The sequence below is a fragment of the Gavialis gangeticus genome, unplaced genomic scaffold (assembly GCF_001723915.1).
Source record: "Gavialis gangeticus isolate Ggan-Ray unplaced genomic scaffold, GavGan_comp1, whole genome shotgun sequence".
Lineage (NCBI taxonomy): Eukaryota > Metazoa > Chordata > Crocodylia > Gavialidae > Gavialis > Gavialis gangeticus.
This window is the reverse complement of record NW_017728994.1, coordinates 43,960,882-43,976,005: the sequence shown is the minus strand read 5'-3', so window position 1 is coordinate 43,976,005 and position 15,124 is coordinate 43,960,882. Positions and strand designations below refer to the sequence as shown.

Here is a 15,124-nt window from a genome sequence, read left to right as displayed (position 1 = left end):
GAGCAGGCACAGGCAGCCCCAGGTGGGCTGCAAGTGGCTGGAGCATGGGGCGCCAGCCACGGGGCGGGCAAGGGACCGCTTTTCCTATGCTCAGCACCAGCTTGTAACCCACCTGTGCTGCCAGCCTGGGCCCTGCACCAGCTTCAGGCTCACCCATCCAGGGCTACGCCATGGCAGCAACAGCTGCAGTCCCCCTCTCCCTGCTGGTGTTTGCTGCTGCTGCCCAGCATGCAGCACCCCCCCCCCCCCTGGTGCAGCCCAGCTTAGCTCCACAGACCCCTGCCAGCCTGTGCCCTGCTCTGGGCCACACCAGTGCTGGCCCTGGAACATTGGTTCCCAAGATGGTGACCAGGGGGCAGGGCACTTGTCAAGGGGAAGGGCTACCTATGCGGCGCTCGACAGCTTGCCACAACTTGGTAAGCAGCCCTCCATCTGACATAATTGCCCATCCCTGAACTATTGTGTTAGTGTACATTTTTAAAGGCCCTACATCATAATTTTTTAACTCAAAGTAGCATTAATGGAAGTTAATGTATATTCTGTAGACGACACAGCTGCTGTGTCTTTGGTGTCTCTCCAGTCTTTACAACTGAAATTTAAATTCAACCTTGAAACAATAGAAAAGGCAGTAAAAATTCTGCTGTTTTAGTTTTACAATGCAGGGCTTGGTGGAAAATTCCCAGTGCAAACAGTCTTTTCAAATGGAGTAAACCAGGAGTCACTGTTCAGTGAACCTTTAGCTCCATAGCTCCACTACTTTTCTTTGTGCATAATCTCATTACAACTCTTTCACCCATGTGGAATAAAAACCTGACTTCCTTTCAGTCTCTTCCTGATTAGCTGGCAGGTGTCTTTGAAGAATAATTGAGTTTAACCATAGCTCCTTCAGAGAACTGAGTGTCTCACAATGATTTTAGGGAGAAAGTTACATATGAGCAATGGCACAAGAACTGCTTGCTACTCTAGGTGACAGGTGTACCTTTTTATCCCCTTGAATGTCAACAATATGAACTAAAAAGTACCACTTACTTTCAGATTTATAGAAACAAATATTGTATCTGCTCTCCAGAAATCTAAACAGTCCTTTAAAACACGTGTATCTTTTTCCACTGGAGGCTTCTGTATGCTTCCCTCACCTAATTGCCTAGCTGATACTCTGTGCACAATTTGTTAGAAAAGAACAAAAAAACGGAACGTAGTGGTGGTGAAGGGTGGTCCAGTTATTGAGGTACTAACCTCAGTCATGTGTGATTTGATTTCTGTTTCCTCCCTGACTGTAGATTTCCTGTAGAGCCTTAGGTTACCTTGGGCTAGATTCACAAAGCTTTTGAGGTGCTGATTGTTGCCATGTTGAACCTTGTCTATGGTAGATCTGGAGAGGATGGGGCTCAGTGTGAATCATCTGCATCCTACCCACCTGTGTCTGCTCATGTGCTTTAATTCACCTAGGAAGCTGATCTGGACTTGTCCCTGGTTCCCACACTTAAGTACTCTGTCTCCATCAGATGAGTCTAGAGCATTTTAAGGGTGAACTACTGGCTCTAGAGTGTGTCAGAACATCAGGTGAAGTGAACTAAAGTTTATGAAAGCTTATCTTCTCTATATAGATTAGTTAGTTAGTCTGTAAGGTACATGTCTACCCTGCCTTCTGCCTGACTTCACAGACTAGCCCAGCTAACTACTTCTCTTATGTCAGAACACTCAGGTAGGTGGGACATGTTCAGTTCAGTCCTCCCTAAGACCCACTACTGATGTGGTATAGACGTGCCTTTAGGGTGTCTGGCTCCCAGAGTGAAATCCACAGCCTTAAGTATGTCATATAACTTCCATTTACAATACTGAGATTAAGCTATGTGATTCTGGGCATGTTTTCACAAGACACTTTACAAGAGATTAGAGCAAATTACTGCACAGTAAGCAACACCGTCTACACATACAGATGCTTCCTGCACAGTAATTTGCTCTAATCATGAGAAAATTTACTGCCTGTAAATACAAGTAGCAAATTTACTAATGATTACTTACTGTAGAGAGCCAACCTGGAGCAAACTTTTTCCTGGTCAGCTTGGCAGCAGGGGATGGGAGATTATTCCCTGCACCTGAGAGCTGCCTGCCCCCACTCCCCTATCATGACCATGGAGTGGGGACTGGGGAGATTGTTCCAAGCAACAGCTCCACAATTGCAGAGCAGGGGGGTGGGAATAGGCTGGGAGCTAGTTCCCAATCCAGCTTTGTGATCATAAAGCTGGACAGGGAACAGGCTCCCCGGCCCCTGCCCCATGATTGCAGAGTGGGGACTGGGAACTGTTCCAGTCAGAGGCAGGTCAGAGCCCTGTGCCCCAATCAAACAAAAAGCTACAGAAGAGGAGCAGTGAACTCCAGTTAGGCGGGGGCCCCACCAACGGTTGCTACCTGGCCCACCAGTGAATTGGGGCAGGCGGATGGGACCTGCTTGACTTCTGCCACTCTTTCCAAGACTCCTGTCCCCACCTGGGCTCTCATGGTGGAGCCCATCCTGGTAGTAGACAGCCCTCTGGGGGCAAGGAGCAATCTCCCAGCTGCCACCAGGAGACAGCTGTCTCCTGCTCCTGTGCTCCCTTCCAGCCCCTGGCCTAGCACCAAGGGGGAGCCTAGGGCTCCCCCTGGCAGCTGCAGAGGGTCAGTGCAGGATCAGAGAGGGGAGAAGCAATCTGCTGCCAGGAGCAGCAGATTTGGTCCCGCATCCCTGTATGTGTAGAAGACTGCCTGGGTTGGGTTTACTTTAGAGTAAATTTTCATGGATTTACTGTAGAGTAAACGCATGTCAGAGTAAATGCACATGTAGATGCACTCTCTGAATAGGATTCATAGCAGTAAAGAACACTGAAAAAGGAACAGCCTAAGCTGGCTCTTTAAAATGCTGAAGATAGTATCTCATGACTGTAGGTGCCTAAATTCTGGGCTGCATGGAGGCACTTATGTCAGATCAGGACTCAGAACCGGAAACACCCTGCTTCTGTCTTTTCAGAGAGAGAGCAGGGATTAGTCCTTTATTTTCCTGCCTCTGTCATACAATAACTCTGTGGTTAGAGTACTCATCTAGAGTTTAGGAGACCTTGGTTCTCTTCAGCCTGTGGGAGTTCTGACCTATATCTCTCACCTCCTCTGAGGGTGCTCTCAGCAGCCAATGATAAACTATTCTGTGGGGGATAGAGGTGCACTCTACTCCTCATTTTCAAGCTGGACCATTTTGAAAAAAATAATTCAAGTTTCAATAGGCCAGAAGGAGGGAACAAAAGAGAGAAAGCATAACTAGCCTATAGTTGGAAGTAAGGAGTCCTACATGCTGTCTCCTGCTCCAAGAATTGTTTTTGTATTTTATCCAATGACTCTTTCATATAAAATATATAAGCAGACCTTGGGACAGGGATTAGAACTCAGATCTGTCCCTTTCCAACTTCCTTCCCTAGTCACTGGGCTCTTGAATTCCTTTTTTCCGAAGTAGCTTAGCTTCAACATGAAGAAGAGTAGGAGCCCCACCAGCAGTGAACAGCCTATAGCCCTCAGAGGATGAAACAGAACCCAGATCTCCAAAATGCTGGGTGAGTGCTTCAACCACTGAACTACAGTAGAAAGGGAGAACAGCATTGCCTCCTTCTCTGGTTGTGTTTTTGAAAGCAAATGGCCATAATTACTGTGTGGAAAATTCAATCCTGTGGATGTATGTGAGGAATGATCTAGCCATAGTGACCAGATTGGGCCCCTCTGAGACTTGTGCAGAGGAGTACTTGGTATGAAGATACTGAGCAGTGTGAGACAGGTGCCAGGCTGATCATTCTTGTCAAGATAGAAGCATCCTAGACATGAGATCAAGCTGAACTTTAAATATTTAAGAAAATGTACTGAAAAAAATCGTAGGCCATTATAAACCTTATGTGTCTATGGGGTTGGGTGAGTAAATCTAAACATAAGTCCGTGGTGTTCCATTGTGACACGCAAGTGCTTCTCTGGGTCTGGGCCTATATGTCCCTAAATTCTCCATCTATAAAATGGCACACATGAATAATTTGAGGATAAATATGGCGGGGGGGAGGGTTTGCAACTCTCAGATAGTATATTGATGAAATCCTAATATAAGTACCTAAAGCCCCTATACACATTATGTTTATGCCACAATTAACACATTAATTGCAGCATAAATGGTAAGGGTGTTCCCCCCTCCACCGACAAGTAGGAAGGGCCTGATTGGAATCATAGAAAGTTAGGGTTGGAAGGATCCTCGAGAGGTCATCTAGTCCAACCCCCTACTTAAAGCAGGACCATCCCCAACTAGATCATCCCAGCCACACCTTTGTCTAGGTGGGTCTTGAAAACCTCCAAAGATGGAGATTCCACCACCTCTCTGGGTAACCTGTTCCAGTGTTTTACTACCCTTCTAGTGAGAAAAGTCTTCCTGATATCTAACCTAAATTTCCCTTGCTGCAACTTGACATAGTTGCTCCTTGTTCTGTCATCTACCACTGCCGAGAACAGTTTAGCTCCATCCTCTTTCCACCCCCTACTTCAGGTACTTGAAGGCTGCTATTAAGTCCCCGCTCAGTCTCCTCTTCTCTAAACTAAACAAGCCCAGTTCCCTTAGTCTTTTCTCATAAGTCATGTTCTCCAGCCCCCCACCCCTCACCATTTTTGTAGCCCTCTGCTGGACTCTCTCCAATTTGTCTCCATCATTTCTGTAGTGGGGCACTACTATACAGTACTCCAGATGTGGCCTCACCAGTGCTGAATAAAGGGGAATAATCACTTTCCTTGACCTACTGGGAATACTCCTACTGATGCATCCCAGTATGCTGTTAGCCTTCTTGGCAACAAGGGCACACTGCTGGCTCATTGTCAGCTTATTGTCCACTGTAACCCTCATGTCCTTTTCTGCAGAGCTGCTGCTCAGCCAGTCAGCCCCTAGCCTGTACAGGTGCATGGGATTGTTCCATCCTAAGTGCAGGACTTTGCACTTGTCCTTGTTGAAGCTCATGAGATTTCTTTTGGCCCAGTCCTCCAATTTGTCTAGGTCCCTCTGAATCCTAGCCCTACCCTCCAGCATATCTACTATTCCCCCCATCTTGGTGTCATCTGTGAACTTGCTGAGGGTGCACTCTATGCCATCTTCCAGGTCATTGATGAAGACATTGAACAAAACTGGCCCCAGGACTGACTCCTGGGGCACTCTACTCAACTGATAGTTCAAAAATTATACTCCTGCCATGTACATGTGGCAGCCATGGCAGGAGATACAGTTGTCAGGATCGCAGATAATATCCATGGAGCTTTTCAGGAAAGATGTGCTAGGGGCCTAATACAGATAGATCCATTAGGCTCTTCATTTCACTGAAAGCAAGTTCCTACCTGTACAGGCTTTTAAAACTGTCTTCATGGCCACCTCTAAGTGAATAAAAGTGAATAACTGGAATATGACTGCATTTTTGTAAAAAAGGGATATTGACAAATAACAAAAACAAAAAAGGGCAACTTAAGGCTGCCCAAGCGAGCATTACAGACCAACATGTTATGTAGATTTATACAAGTATTTATTCTGATGATCAGTAAGAGCCTAGTCATTACCATAGCAACTGCAAAATCACATGGCACTTATGTTACCTCTACAATACCAAACACATTTTAAAGGAGAAGATGCATACCGCATGCTCCATAATTATTGCTTTAAAAAATTGCATTTTGCTTTTCAATAAAATGATGCATGTTTCCAGTAATGCAGTTCCAGCAACACATAATATTTGGAAAGACCATGAAATTATTATGGAAACAAGAATATTATAGTTTTGGCAAATGCGCTTATTGGATGACATAAAATTACTGGCTATACCTTAAACAGATGGCTCTAACTGGTCTCTCAGTATATAATGGTCCCTAGCAGAAAATATTCTCTTTAATAAGCATCTTCATCCTAATTTCCAATTTTTATCCTTTTTTTTATAATGAAGAAAGTGTTTCTCTCAAAAGTGCGGATGTTATCTGTGTACTTTGCTGAAATTGAGCTCCACTTCTGGTACTGCCATATTTCCACATTTTAGCTATATTTTAATGTGTTTATTACCAATTTATTTATTTAAAATGTTGCTCAAATATATAAATGTACACAAATACATAAATAACCCCATTCAGTAACTTACACCTAACCCTTTCCAACTTTCAGTACCCACCATGACAATTAAACCCCATATCCTGTATCTGGATTTGAGGGAGGGTACCCTTACAAATACTTGGAACTATACCAGTAACAGGTATGACAAATATTTCTATACTAAGGGATACATATTTAAAAACAAAATTTGATCAAATAATCCAGTATTTGGAATGGAAGGTTGGGCATAAAAATGACCAGTAGGGAAAGGAAAGGAAACTAGTTCCATTTGACCTAAATATAAGTGCCAATCCAACCTATACTTCTAACATATAGATTGTGGAGTTCTGGAGCTGCCATCATCCTTCAGCTCCAGCAGTCATTCAGGGCCTGAAAATATGCTGTCCACTGCTAAACACAGGAAAAAAAACAGTAGACTTTTTCAGAGGCTTATTATTTTAAGAGATTACACAACATGTAATCTCTTAAAATGATAGTTGATAGTTTTGGTCTCTCCTTCTTGTTAGCATATTTTCTCCTGTGTAACTGGAAGGACTAAAGATGGGCATGATGTGAAGAAAAGTCATGTGGGTAGGATGTAGAATAGGTATTGTGTTTTGTACCCCTGTTCAGCTGCTTCCTTGATAATGAAATGGTTGCTATTAACATTTTATTATACTATTTTATTAAGCACTGTATTAATTCATTTTGTTGGCTTTATCTGTTGGCATGTCAGTAGGCAATGGAGTGAATTTTATCATGCCTATATGTTATTTGAGCTTCACACATCAGTGCACACTCACACCAAAGTCATTCCTCCTACTAATGCATTTTATGAAAACTTTGATATAATCCTTTCAATATAATACACTATCGAAGTGCTATGCTGAAATGTCTGGAACAACATCTTTAACTGAGTCCTTAATATTTTCCTGATTCTTCATCCCATTCTTTCCCACTTAAATTCTTCCCTCCCCCCTGAATCCATAGTAATATTCACTGTGTCTCAGCAAAATCGCTGCAAGCTTCACATAAACTGAACCTAGACAACACTAGCCACTGAACTGGCAACATCTGCCAGCTGATGGTACACAGGTGTCTCATTCTCTTATTTCTGCTTTTCTAACCCTCAAGTGACAGCCTCTACAAAGATAGTAACCCCTGTCTATTGTGTCAGAATAGTCTGAAAACATTTAGAGGGTCTGTCTCTTAACAAATATTTAGTAACTATCTACAAGGATTATGATGCATTATTAAATAGAAACAAAATTCATGTTTTTTTTACTTTTCCTATCAATTATTTTGTTTCAGTTTGAGCAAAAATGGAACTCTAGTTTAGAGAAATCATTGCAGTAGATCTGTGTTAGCTTTATTTAGCAATTCTCTGTATTCCTTAAACATCTATATGCTTTCAATTGCTATCAATTATAGCAATATTTTACTTGTCACTGCAAAATGTCAGGTTATTGCTTCAAAGGTAACCTCATTTTATATAATCAGATGGAAAATTAGCTAATATAATAGAGCACTGGATATTAGATAAAAGTCCAATTACTGTTTCTACAGTAATGAATAACAATTACTAATGTAACACAGAAGTTAGCATCTAAGCATTGTCAGTCTTTTTACTTTTCTTTTAATGTTATACATAACAGTTTATTGGAAACATCAGAATAACTGTACTAACAGTTTAATATTTTTTGGTTTATTTTTCTCTATAAAGTGGTTTTTGAAGGATGACATTCTTCTTCATCCCTTTTAAAATGGCCTAGCTAAGATTGCATATTCCTTAAAGGACACCTGAAAATAATCTTAGTATGTCTGAAAGTCTAGGCTTTGACACTAGGCTATTAACTGGTCAGTTTAGCAGCTTTATAAATCGAGAGGGAACTAAAATGTGCTACTGAACTGATCCTATGCAATATACTAAAATGTAGTTATGGTAATAGCTAAATAGTGACAGGTCTCCCTGTGGCAGAGCACAGGTTGTGCCTGTAGCTTTAAGGGGTCTGAGCAGGCAGCAAGCAGCCTGCAGGTGGGAGCAGATCCAATCAGGCCATCACATGTTAGGCAGGAGGTCACCTGATTGGTGGAGCGGGTGGGAGCCTGTGTATAAGACTAGGCCCTAAGAGCAGAACTGGCAGTTGCTGCAGGGGACCAAAGGAACAACATCATGCAGCCAGAGATCTGTTGCTCCTACAACAGCTTGAAGGGAATGAAGGAGGTCCCTGGTCCTGGGGTATGATCTTAAACTGCACCCTGTTGGGGAGGATGGTGTGGTGGGCTGCCTGTCACAGGGCAGTCTCCAGGAAATGCCGCCCCTGTGCCTCCCCAGTGAAAGGCATGGATGGGGTGCTAGAAATCCTCAGCCCCTGCTGCCTTGCGGGTGACCCTGTGGGGGGGAAAATGTAGGGGAGCACATCCCACCAGAAAAGCACAGGGTCAGCAACCCAGTGAAGGACAGGGTAGAAGCCCAGTGAGGGAGTTGGGTGTTAAGGCCCTAGTGAAGGGTAGGGTATTGAAGGCCCAATTAGATGGTATGGAAACAAGCCCCAGTGAGGGAGGCATGAGTCTGAGGTAGGTCTGAGTTTGCTTGTGGCAAAGTTTGGACTGGATGAGGCCTAATGCAGCCCAGCTAAGGGGCCGGGGGTATATTAGTGGATGTGGATGCCATCTGCGAGGCATGGGACACAATATAAAGAGAAGTTCTGAGCCATGTGTTCTGCCTTTGGCATCAGGGAAATTAAATGGGCAGCCTCCCACCTAGGAACATCTTGAGTTACAACAAAGGCATGGCAGGCAAGGCAGGTGGGCGAGCCAACATGTGGGCCAGTCCTGGGATGGTCCACTTGTTACACTCCTGCTAACAACATTTAAAAAGTTAAGTAAAACTTCCCATGAACTTAAATTCAGACATGTTTTACCATATTCTCAGAAAACAAGTATTTTGTATTCTTGATCTCATAACATCCTACTTGGTATCACAGATATTACCAATTATAATTTAGTCATTGGTTTTAAGTAAGAGATGCCACCTGCTTTTTAAATCATTTTCATTCTCTTGCACTGATTAGAAGTAACCAGAGAGATGCAAAAATGTTGAGGCAATCAAAAATTCAATTCATTTAGAATAAAATAATTCTGTTTCATTTGTACATTTGTACAATAGGCTTGCATCATTAAAGTCTTGTGTTATAGCTTATTTGCTGATTTATGTAACTGTCACCCTCCTGTTTTAGGTTGGTGTAGTACTGCATTATTCTACACTCTCCACTATGTTATGGCTTGGAGTAACTGCAAGGAATATTTATAAGCAAGTCACAAAAAAAACACAGCCATGCCCAAACAGTGACCAGCCTTCTTACCCAAAACAGCCATTGCTCAGGTATGGACTAATAACATTTAAAATTCTAAACTGTTAAATGTCTGTTTTGTGTTTGCTCAATGCTTTTGTGGTGCAAGGTATGGGTAAAATAACTGAAAACCTTAATTTGTAAAAGTTCTGGACAAGTGTGTGCTTAAAAAGTGGAAAAAGCTGAAAAGGTATAGTAGTTTGGCAGTTAATTTCACTCAGAATATTTTCACATACATAAATTATGTCTAGTTCAATTTGTATACATTTTTATGCTGAATTGTACCTCTTTTAAAGCATTATTCAGTGGTTCATAATAAACTTCCCTTTACCCTCATGCTATAGATCTCACTCAGGCTCTTCCTTATTCATGTCAGTCCCTCTCCACACTCCACACCAAAGACCTTTCCCACTTGTGCCACCTGTCAAGATGCTGGATGGAACAGGCCAGCTGGAAAGAATTCTCCCAGGTTTATGGGAGCTGTAGTCTCATGAGAGTCCTTACCAGGAGGGCATACTTTCATGAGAATTCAGTTCAAAATAATTATTTTATAGAGACATACCCCAAAGACTGTTTTTACTGGGGACATAAAAGTTGTATTCACAGCTCTTATAGGCTGTGATGTTATGTAATCCTGCTCTATCCTATTAAATTATATAGAAATATGTACTGTGTATATGTTCATAGAAAGATTTGTGTTTTACTATCCAGGCCTCATTGAATGAATTTTTTATTCCATTATTAGTTCTTCATCTTTTAGAACACTTTCTTTCCAAAGAAGAAATTGATTACAATTCACATAAAATTTGTACAGGGGAGAAGGGAAGGGTCATATTGTGCTAGATGTAAACAAAGGAAAATGTTTTTACTGAGAGAGCCTGAGATTGCTAATCCATGATTTACTATACCATTCTTCACAGATGTGAATTTTAGTCATTCAGTTACTAGCTCATGGCAAAATGAATAATTGCCAATTTTCAAATGCTGCAGTGTAGTTATTAAGGTAGAAAATTGTTTCAGGTTACATAGACCCCATGTGCTGAATGTTCTTCAGATTCAAATCATGTTAGAGTTGGAGGAAAACAACAGACAATCAAGTTACAAAAAAGATTACTTTAATTAGATCCCTTGTTGTAACAGTCATGTTGAGATTCTCAGGCACTGGAAATAAAAAGTAGATATTTTAAACTTTGTAAGAGAAATGGTAGAGCTTTTAGCTGTAAGACAACATGAAAATAATTGTTTAATGGCTAAGTAAAATGATTCTTAGTTAGCTTTCTTATTTCAGGGTGCTATTTGTCCTAGAGAAACAACCACTGAAATGTTTAATATGATTCTGTAATGGCTTCAAACTAACAAAGGATCCATTTCATTTCCTGTAGAAAATGGACGTATTATGTTGAAAATTAAAAACTCCCATAAGCAAGGGAATGCCCAAACTCCTAATTAGTAATTGCTGTTAATTTAGAAGGATATTGATCATTTTTGTGGCCATCTTTATCTTTGCAGTTTTTAATAGTTAATTCCAAAGTACCTATAGCCGTAATATTTCCATAAAATCCTTTGAGATATTTAATTTAGTATATTTATTAATAAGAACTTGGCTTTCACCAGCTAATGTTACTTTGTTGCACCTGAAATCTGACTAGGTGTCCCAAATGTGTGTGCATGAAATGCTATCACAGAAGTAAAGAATAATATTGTGATCTTGTTGGGTCCATTTTATTTGAACATCTATATTCACAGTCACAGAGGCTGTGTGCGCACAATAAGAGGCTGAGTTAAGGCCCTTTTACATGTCAAGAAAATATATAAAAGGTATGTGATATGGACTGCAGAGGCAATTTAAAAACAAGGGACATTTATAGAAGTGCTTCAGGTGGGCATGGTGGGGAGGGAAGGTGCTTTAATTAGCATGCTTCTGAGATCTGCGCTAATTAAAGTGCCTGGAGTATCATGTGTATCATCATCCCTGTGCTGAAAAATGGCAGCGGGGCACTTTAACTAAAGCTTGTTGGATGAGCTTTAGTTAAAGTATCTCCACCACCATTTTTCAATGCAGGAAAGCTGATACATGTGACACTGGGTCTGCTGGAGCAAGGTAATTACCATGCTCCTGCAGACCAGCTAATCGAGCATTGGAGCAGCCTCCCTGCATGCATATAGGAACCCAAGGCGGTTAACTTGGTTTCAGTAACTCATGTTTATAACTCTAGTTGTCTGGTACTTCTGTTTTCGTTGAATATATCTATTATGTGCATGTGATTAAATATGCGCCATTTATTGTTCTCTTTCCACCATTTCTCATGGTAAGTTGAATGAATAAAGGGATATAGTTAGCTGTCTTAGTCTGAAGTTAGACAAAAGACAGGTAGATGTGCACTTTATAAACTAAATAATGAAGTGAGCTGTGTCTGAGATAGCATGTGCCAGTCTTGTTCAGTTAGTCTGTAAGGTACAAATCTACCCTGCCTTCTGTCTGAATTTGTAAGATCAACTCACTTTGCAGTTGCTGTGTGCATGCTGTATTTACTACTATTCCAACTGGTTTGAAAAGTGAATGAAGTACATCAAAACATGTATTCGATTCATTTTAAATTTCTTGTTAATTCTGTGCCAGAGTTATTGTCTAATTTCCTCCAGTAGTATCCTCTGGTGAATCACAACAGATATCTTTGTCTCCTACAACAAGAGCATACTAGGGGGATATGAGTGTTCATCCATATGCAAACCAGAAAGCGAGTCTTCATTGAATTTTGTGCAATGACATGCGCAATCTTAACACTACATGATGTCACTCCTGCACATAATTTGATGTGCTTCAGAATTATTAGAGCTATAGATATGTATCTCTCTGTGTAATTTGTAAGAAAAATGTGCTAATGCTGACTACTGGTTCACCTGGATTCAAATTTTGTAAACAAAAACACAAGGGACGCAAATGGAGAAGATTCAAGTGGCAAACTCTACTCAGTCTTTCTCTCCTCCTATTGTCTGCCCTTGGGTTTTGGCACCTGGAGTCATCACAGGGCTACATATGCATGGCATCAGGGTTTGCAAACAGTGTATCTGTGAGCTTCAGATATATCTGTGAGCTTCAGATATATTCCCTTGGTGTGCATGGTACATCTTAGAGAGAACTGCAGGAGAGGTTCAGTAAGCTCTATTAGAATAATTCCCTTGTGTGTGGGAAGACCAAAATTAGACTACTATAAACTGGGTTAATGCATCTGAAAATATGGGTAGAAACATATATAATTCTATTTACATGCCATAACTTGTATTCAGAGATATAGAAAAATTATGCAATTAGAAACTTGCAAAATCAGTTTTAGTTTAGATTAAATGAGGACCCCTGCAGTAATATCCTACCCATACATGTGATTGTATTCAAATCAGCTTTGGTCAGTTTTGTTTATTATTGTAATCAGGCCCTGCTATTGGGGCATTGATGTGATTGTGAAAATGTACTGCAAGGTCACTGCAAGAGTATTGGCTCATTTTCTCTGACAGAAAAACACATGCTAGTGACTCCCTGTTGGTCCACCAAAGGAAAGTTTAGCTAATCTAAGCATGCTGCAAAGCCTATTTTTTTCCTTTGTTTTTAAGAGTGCTTGAAGAAGTGTGGGCTGAAATAGGTTTATTTAATGGCAGTCCTATGTGTAGTGAAGTTTTAAATTATGAGATAACTGTCAAAAGTGGTGGATTTTCACCTAAAGCTGTAGTTAAAAAAATAAAAATAAATAAATAAAATAGTGCTGGAAACCCCTATTTGCAGTGCAAGTATTTGGGTTCCCTTTATTGTAAGGTCTGGGGGAAAATGTGGGAATAATTTGAAAGGAAATGGGTCAACTGATGACCTCCTCACTCCCTTATTCACAAGTTCATTTAATGCTCCTCAATAAATTTCGGTGCAGTTTGCACCAGTTAGCTGCTGCTGCTCAGTGTCTTGACGTGTTTCCAGGTCCGGAGTATTTTGAGCTGGGGCAGAGCAGCCCTGGCCTGGCAGCAGACTCGGGGTGGTGGGGTCAGCCCAAGAGTTTGGGTTGCAATGTCAGGTGGCAGAGGGGCTGGCTGACCATGTGGCTAGTCAGCAGGTAGGGGTCTGGCCCCCTGCTGCCTGGCCTGACTGGGCACAATTTATACCTCATCATTTACACATGCATTTAGGCAAAGTTATTTTCAGCACTGTAAGATAGTACTGCTCCTGACAGCACTGTCTTACAGCAGCAAAAATTATTTTGCTGCAGTGTAATAGCGTTGCACGTGTAGACTGTGACACTTTACACCACAGCAAATTAGTCTACTGTGCAGTTAAACACAGGTTAGGTACACCCTGTCTATCTCATAGGAGGCTAATACTGTAAGGGACAGTGAATGAGGCCATGGTCTCTGGGGTGCTTTATCTCCTGCTTTGTGTACAAAATGTATGTGCGCAAAATGCATATCTTCCAAAGTGCTCATTGAATGCAATGGGGATTCTCAGGAATGTTTAATTCATTACATTCCTCAGTAAAGTTGACAATATTCAGCAATAGTAGCATGTCTTTCCTGATCATGGGCATGATCAGAGGGCCTTACAGGTCTGCAGGGGGGTTGGTGAGGTCCATAGGAGAGGTTGGTGGGTCTACAGAGGAAAAGTAGTGGTTGCCAGTCAGGTGAGGGTTCTGGGGGTTAAAAAAAGCCCAGTCAGGGTCAGGGGGATGGAAAAGGAGTAGCTCTGGGGCTGAGGTGAGCAGCTGGGCTTTCCCAGCCCCAGGGCTACATGAGAACATGTGTAGGCATTCGGGAAAATGGGTTAACCCTTTCTTAGAATCATAGAAACAGAAGACTTTAAGGGACCTGCAAGATCATCAAATCCAGTCCCCTGCCATGGATAGGAAGTTAGCTTATATTGGGTTAACCTGATCTTGATCTAAGTTAGTGCACCAACTCAGGTAAACTAATTTACATCAGGCATGTCATTTTGGGGGTGATTTAAACCCTCCAAATGCCTACACAATTAGGCGTTTAGATCAACCTTACTCTGGCTAAGTCAATCTGAATGTAATGCCTGTATGTACCCTGACGATGGATAGGTGCAATTTTCAGCTGGCCCTCACCCAGATCAATTAATCACTTTTTACCAGTATTCAGTAGCATTTTTCTGTAAGTGCTATCACCTGGACAGATTTACACTTTTCTGTGGTACCAGTGTAAATATGTTTAACTAATTTTATAATGTAAGAAAAGTTTGCATATGTGTGTGTGCATGCACGCATGCACATGTTTGTACACATATGAGACATATTGGCTGACATGAACTACTAAATTGTGCAGTATAACTTTATATTTATTTTCATGCATTGACATGAACACAACTGAGTTTAAGTGATGTGGAAAAGATGAGAAAAAAGGATCTTCCCAGTCATTCCATTATCATAGCAAAGGAAATCAACCACAAAACCTACTTAATTTCTAATCAAGGCACTAAATTACAAGTACTGTTAGTGAACCCACACTTAAGATATGCATTAATATGCATCAGTGCTCCTTTAATCTTTTCAAGAATATAATATTATCTTTAGCTCTCTCAGGTACCCTAATGTCAGTCACTGTTATCCGGCTGCATCCATCCATAATATTCTTAAACCTATCTATTAAGATCTCTCGCTGT

General features: G+C 41.3%; 1 protein-coding gene across 3 annotated transcripts in view; it reads left to right on the top strand.

The window, feature by feature from the left end:
- The window catches only part of ADGRA1 (adhesion G protein-coupled receptor A1), an 841,033-nt gene that overhangs the window by 742,645 nt on the left and 83,264 nt on the right, over positions 1-15,124 (top strand). For all 3 annotated transcript variants that reach the window (XM_019502677.1, XM_019502678.1, XM_019502679.1), the window contains one exon: positions 9,355-9,500. In XM_019502677.1, coding sequence (XP_019358222.1) covers positions 9,355-9,500 — 146 coding nt within the window. The remainder of the gene's footprint in view (positions 1-9,354; positions 9,501-15,124) is intronic.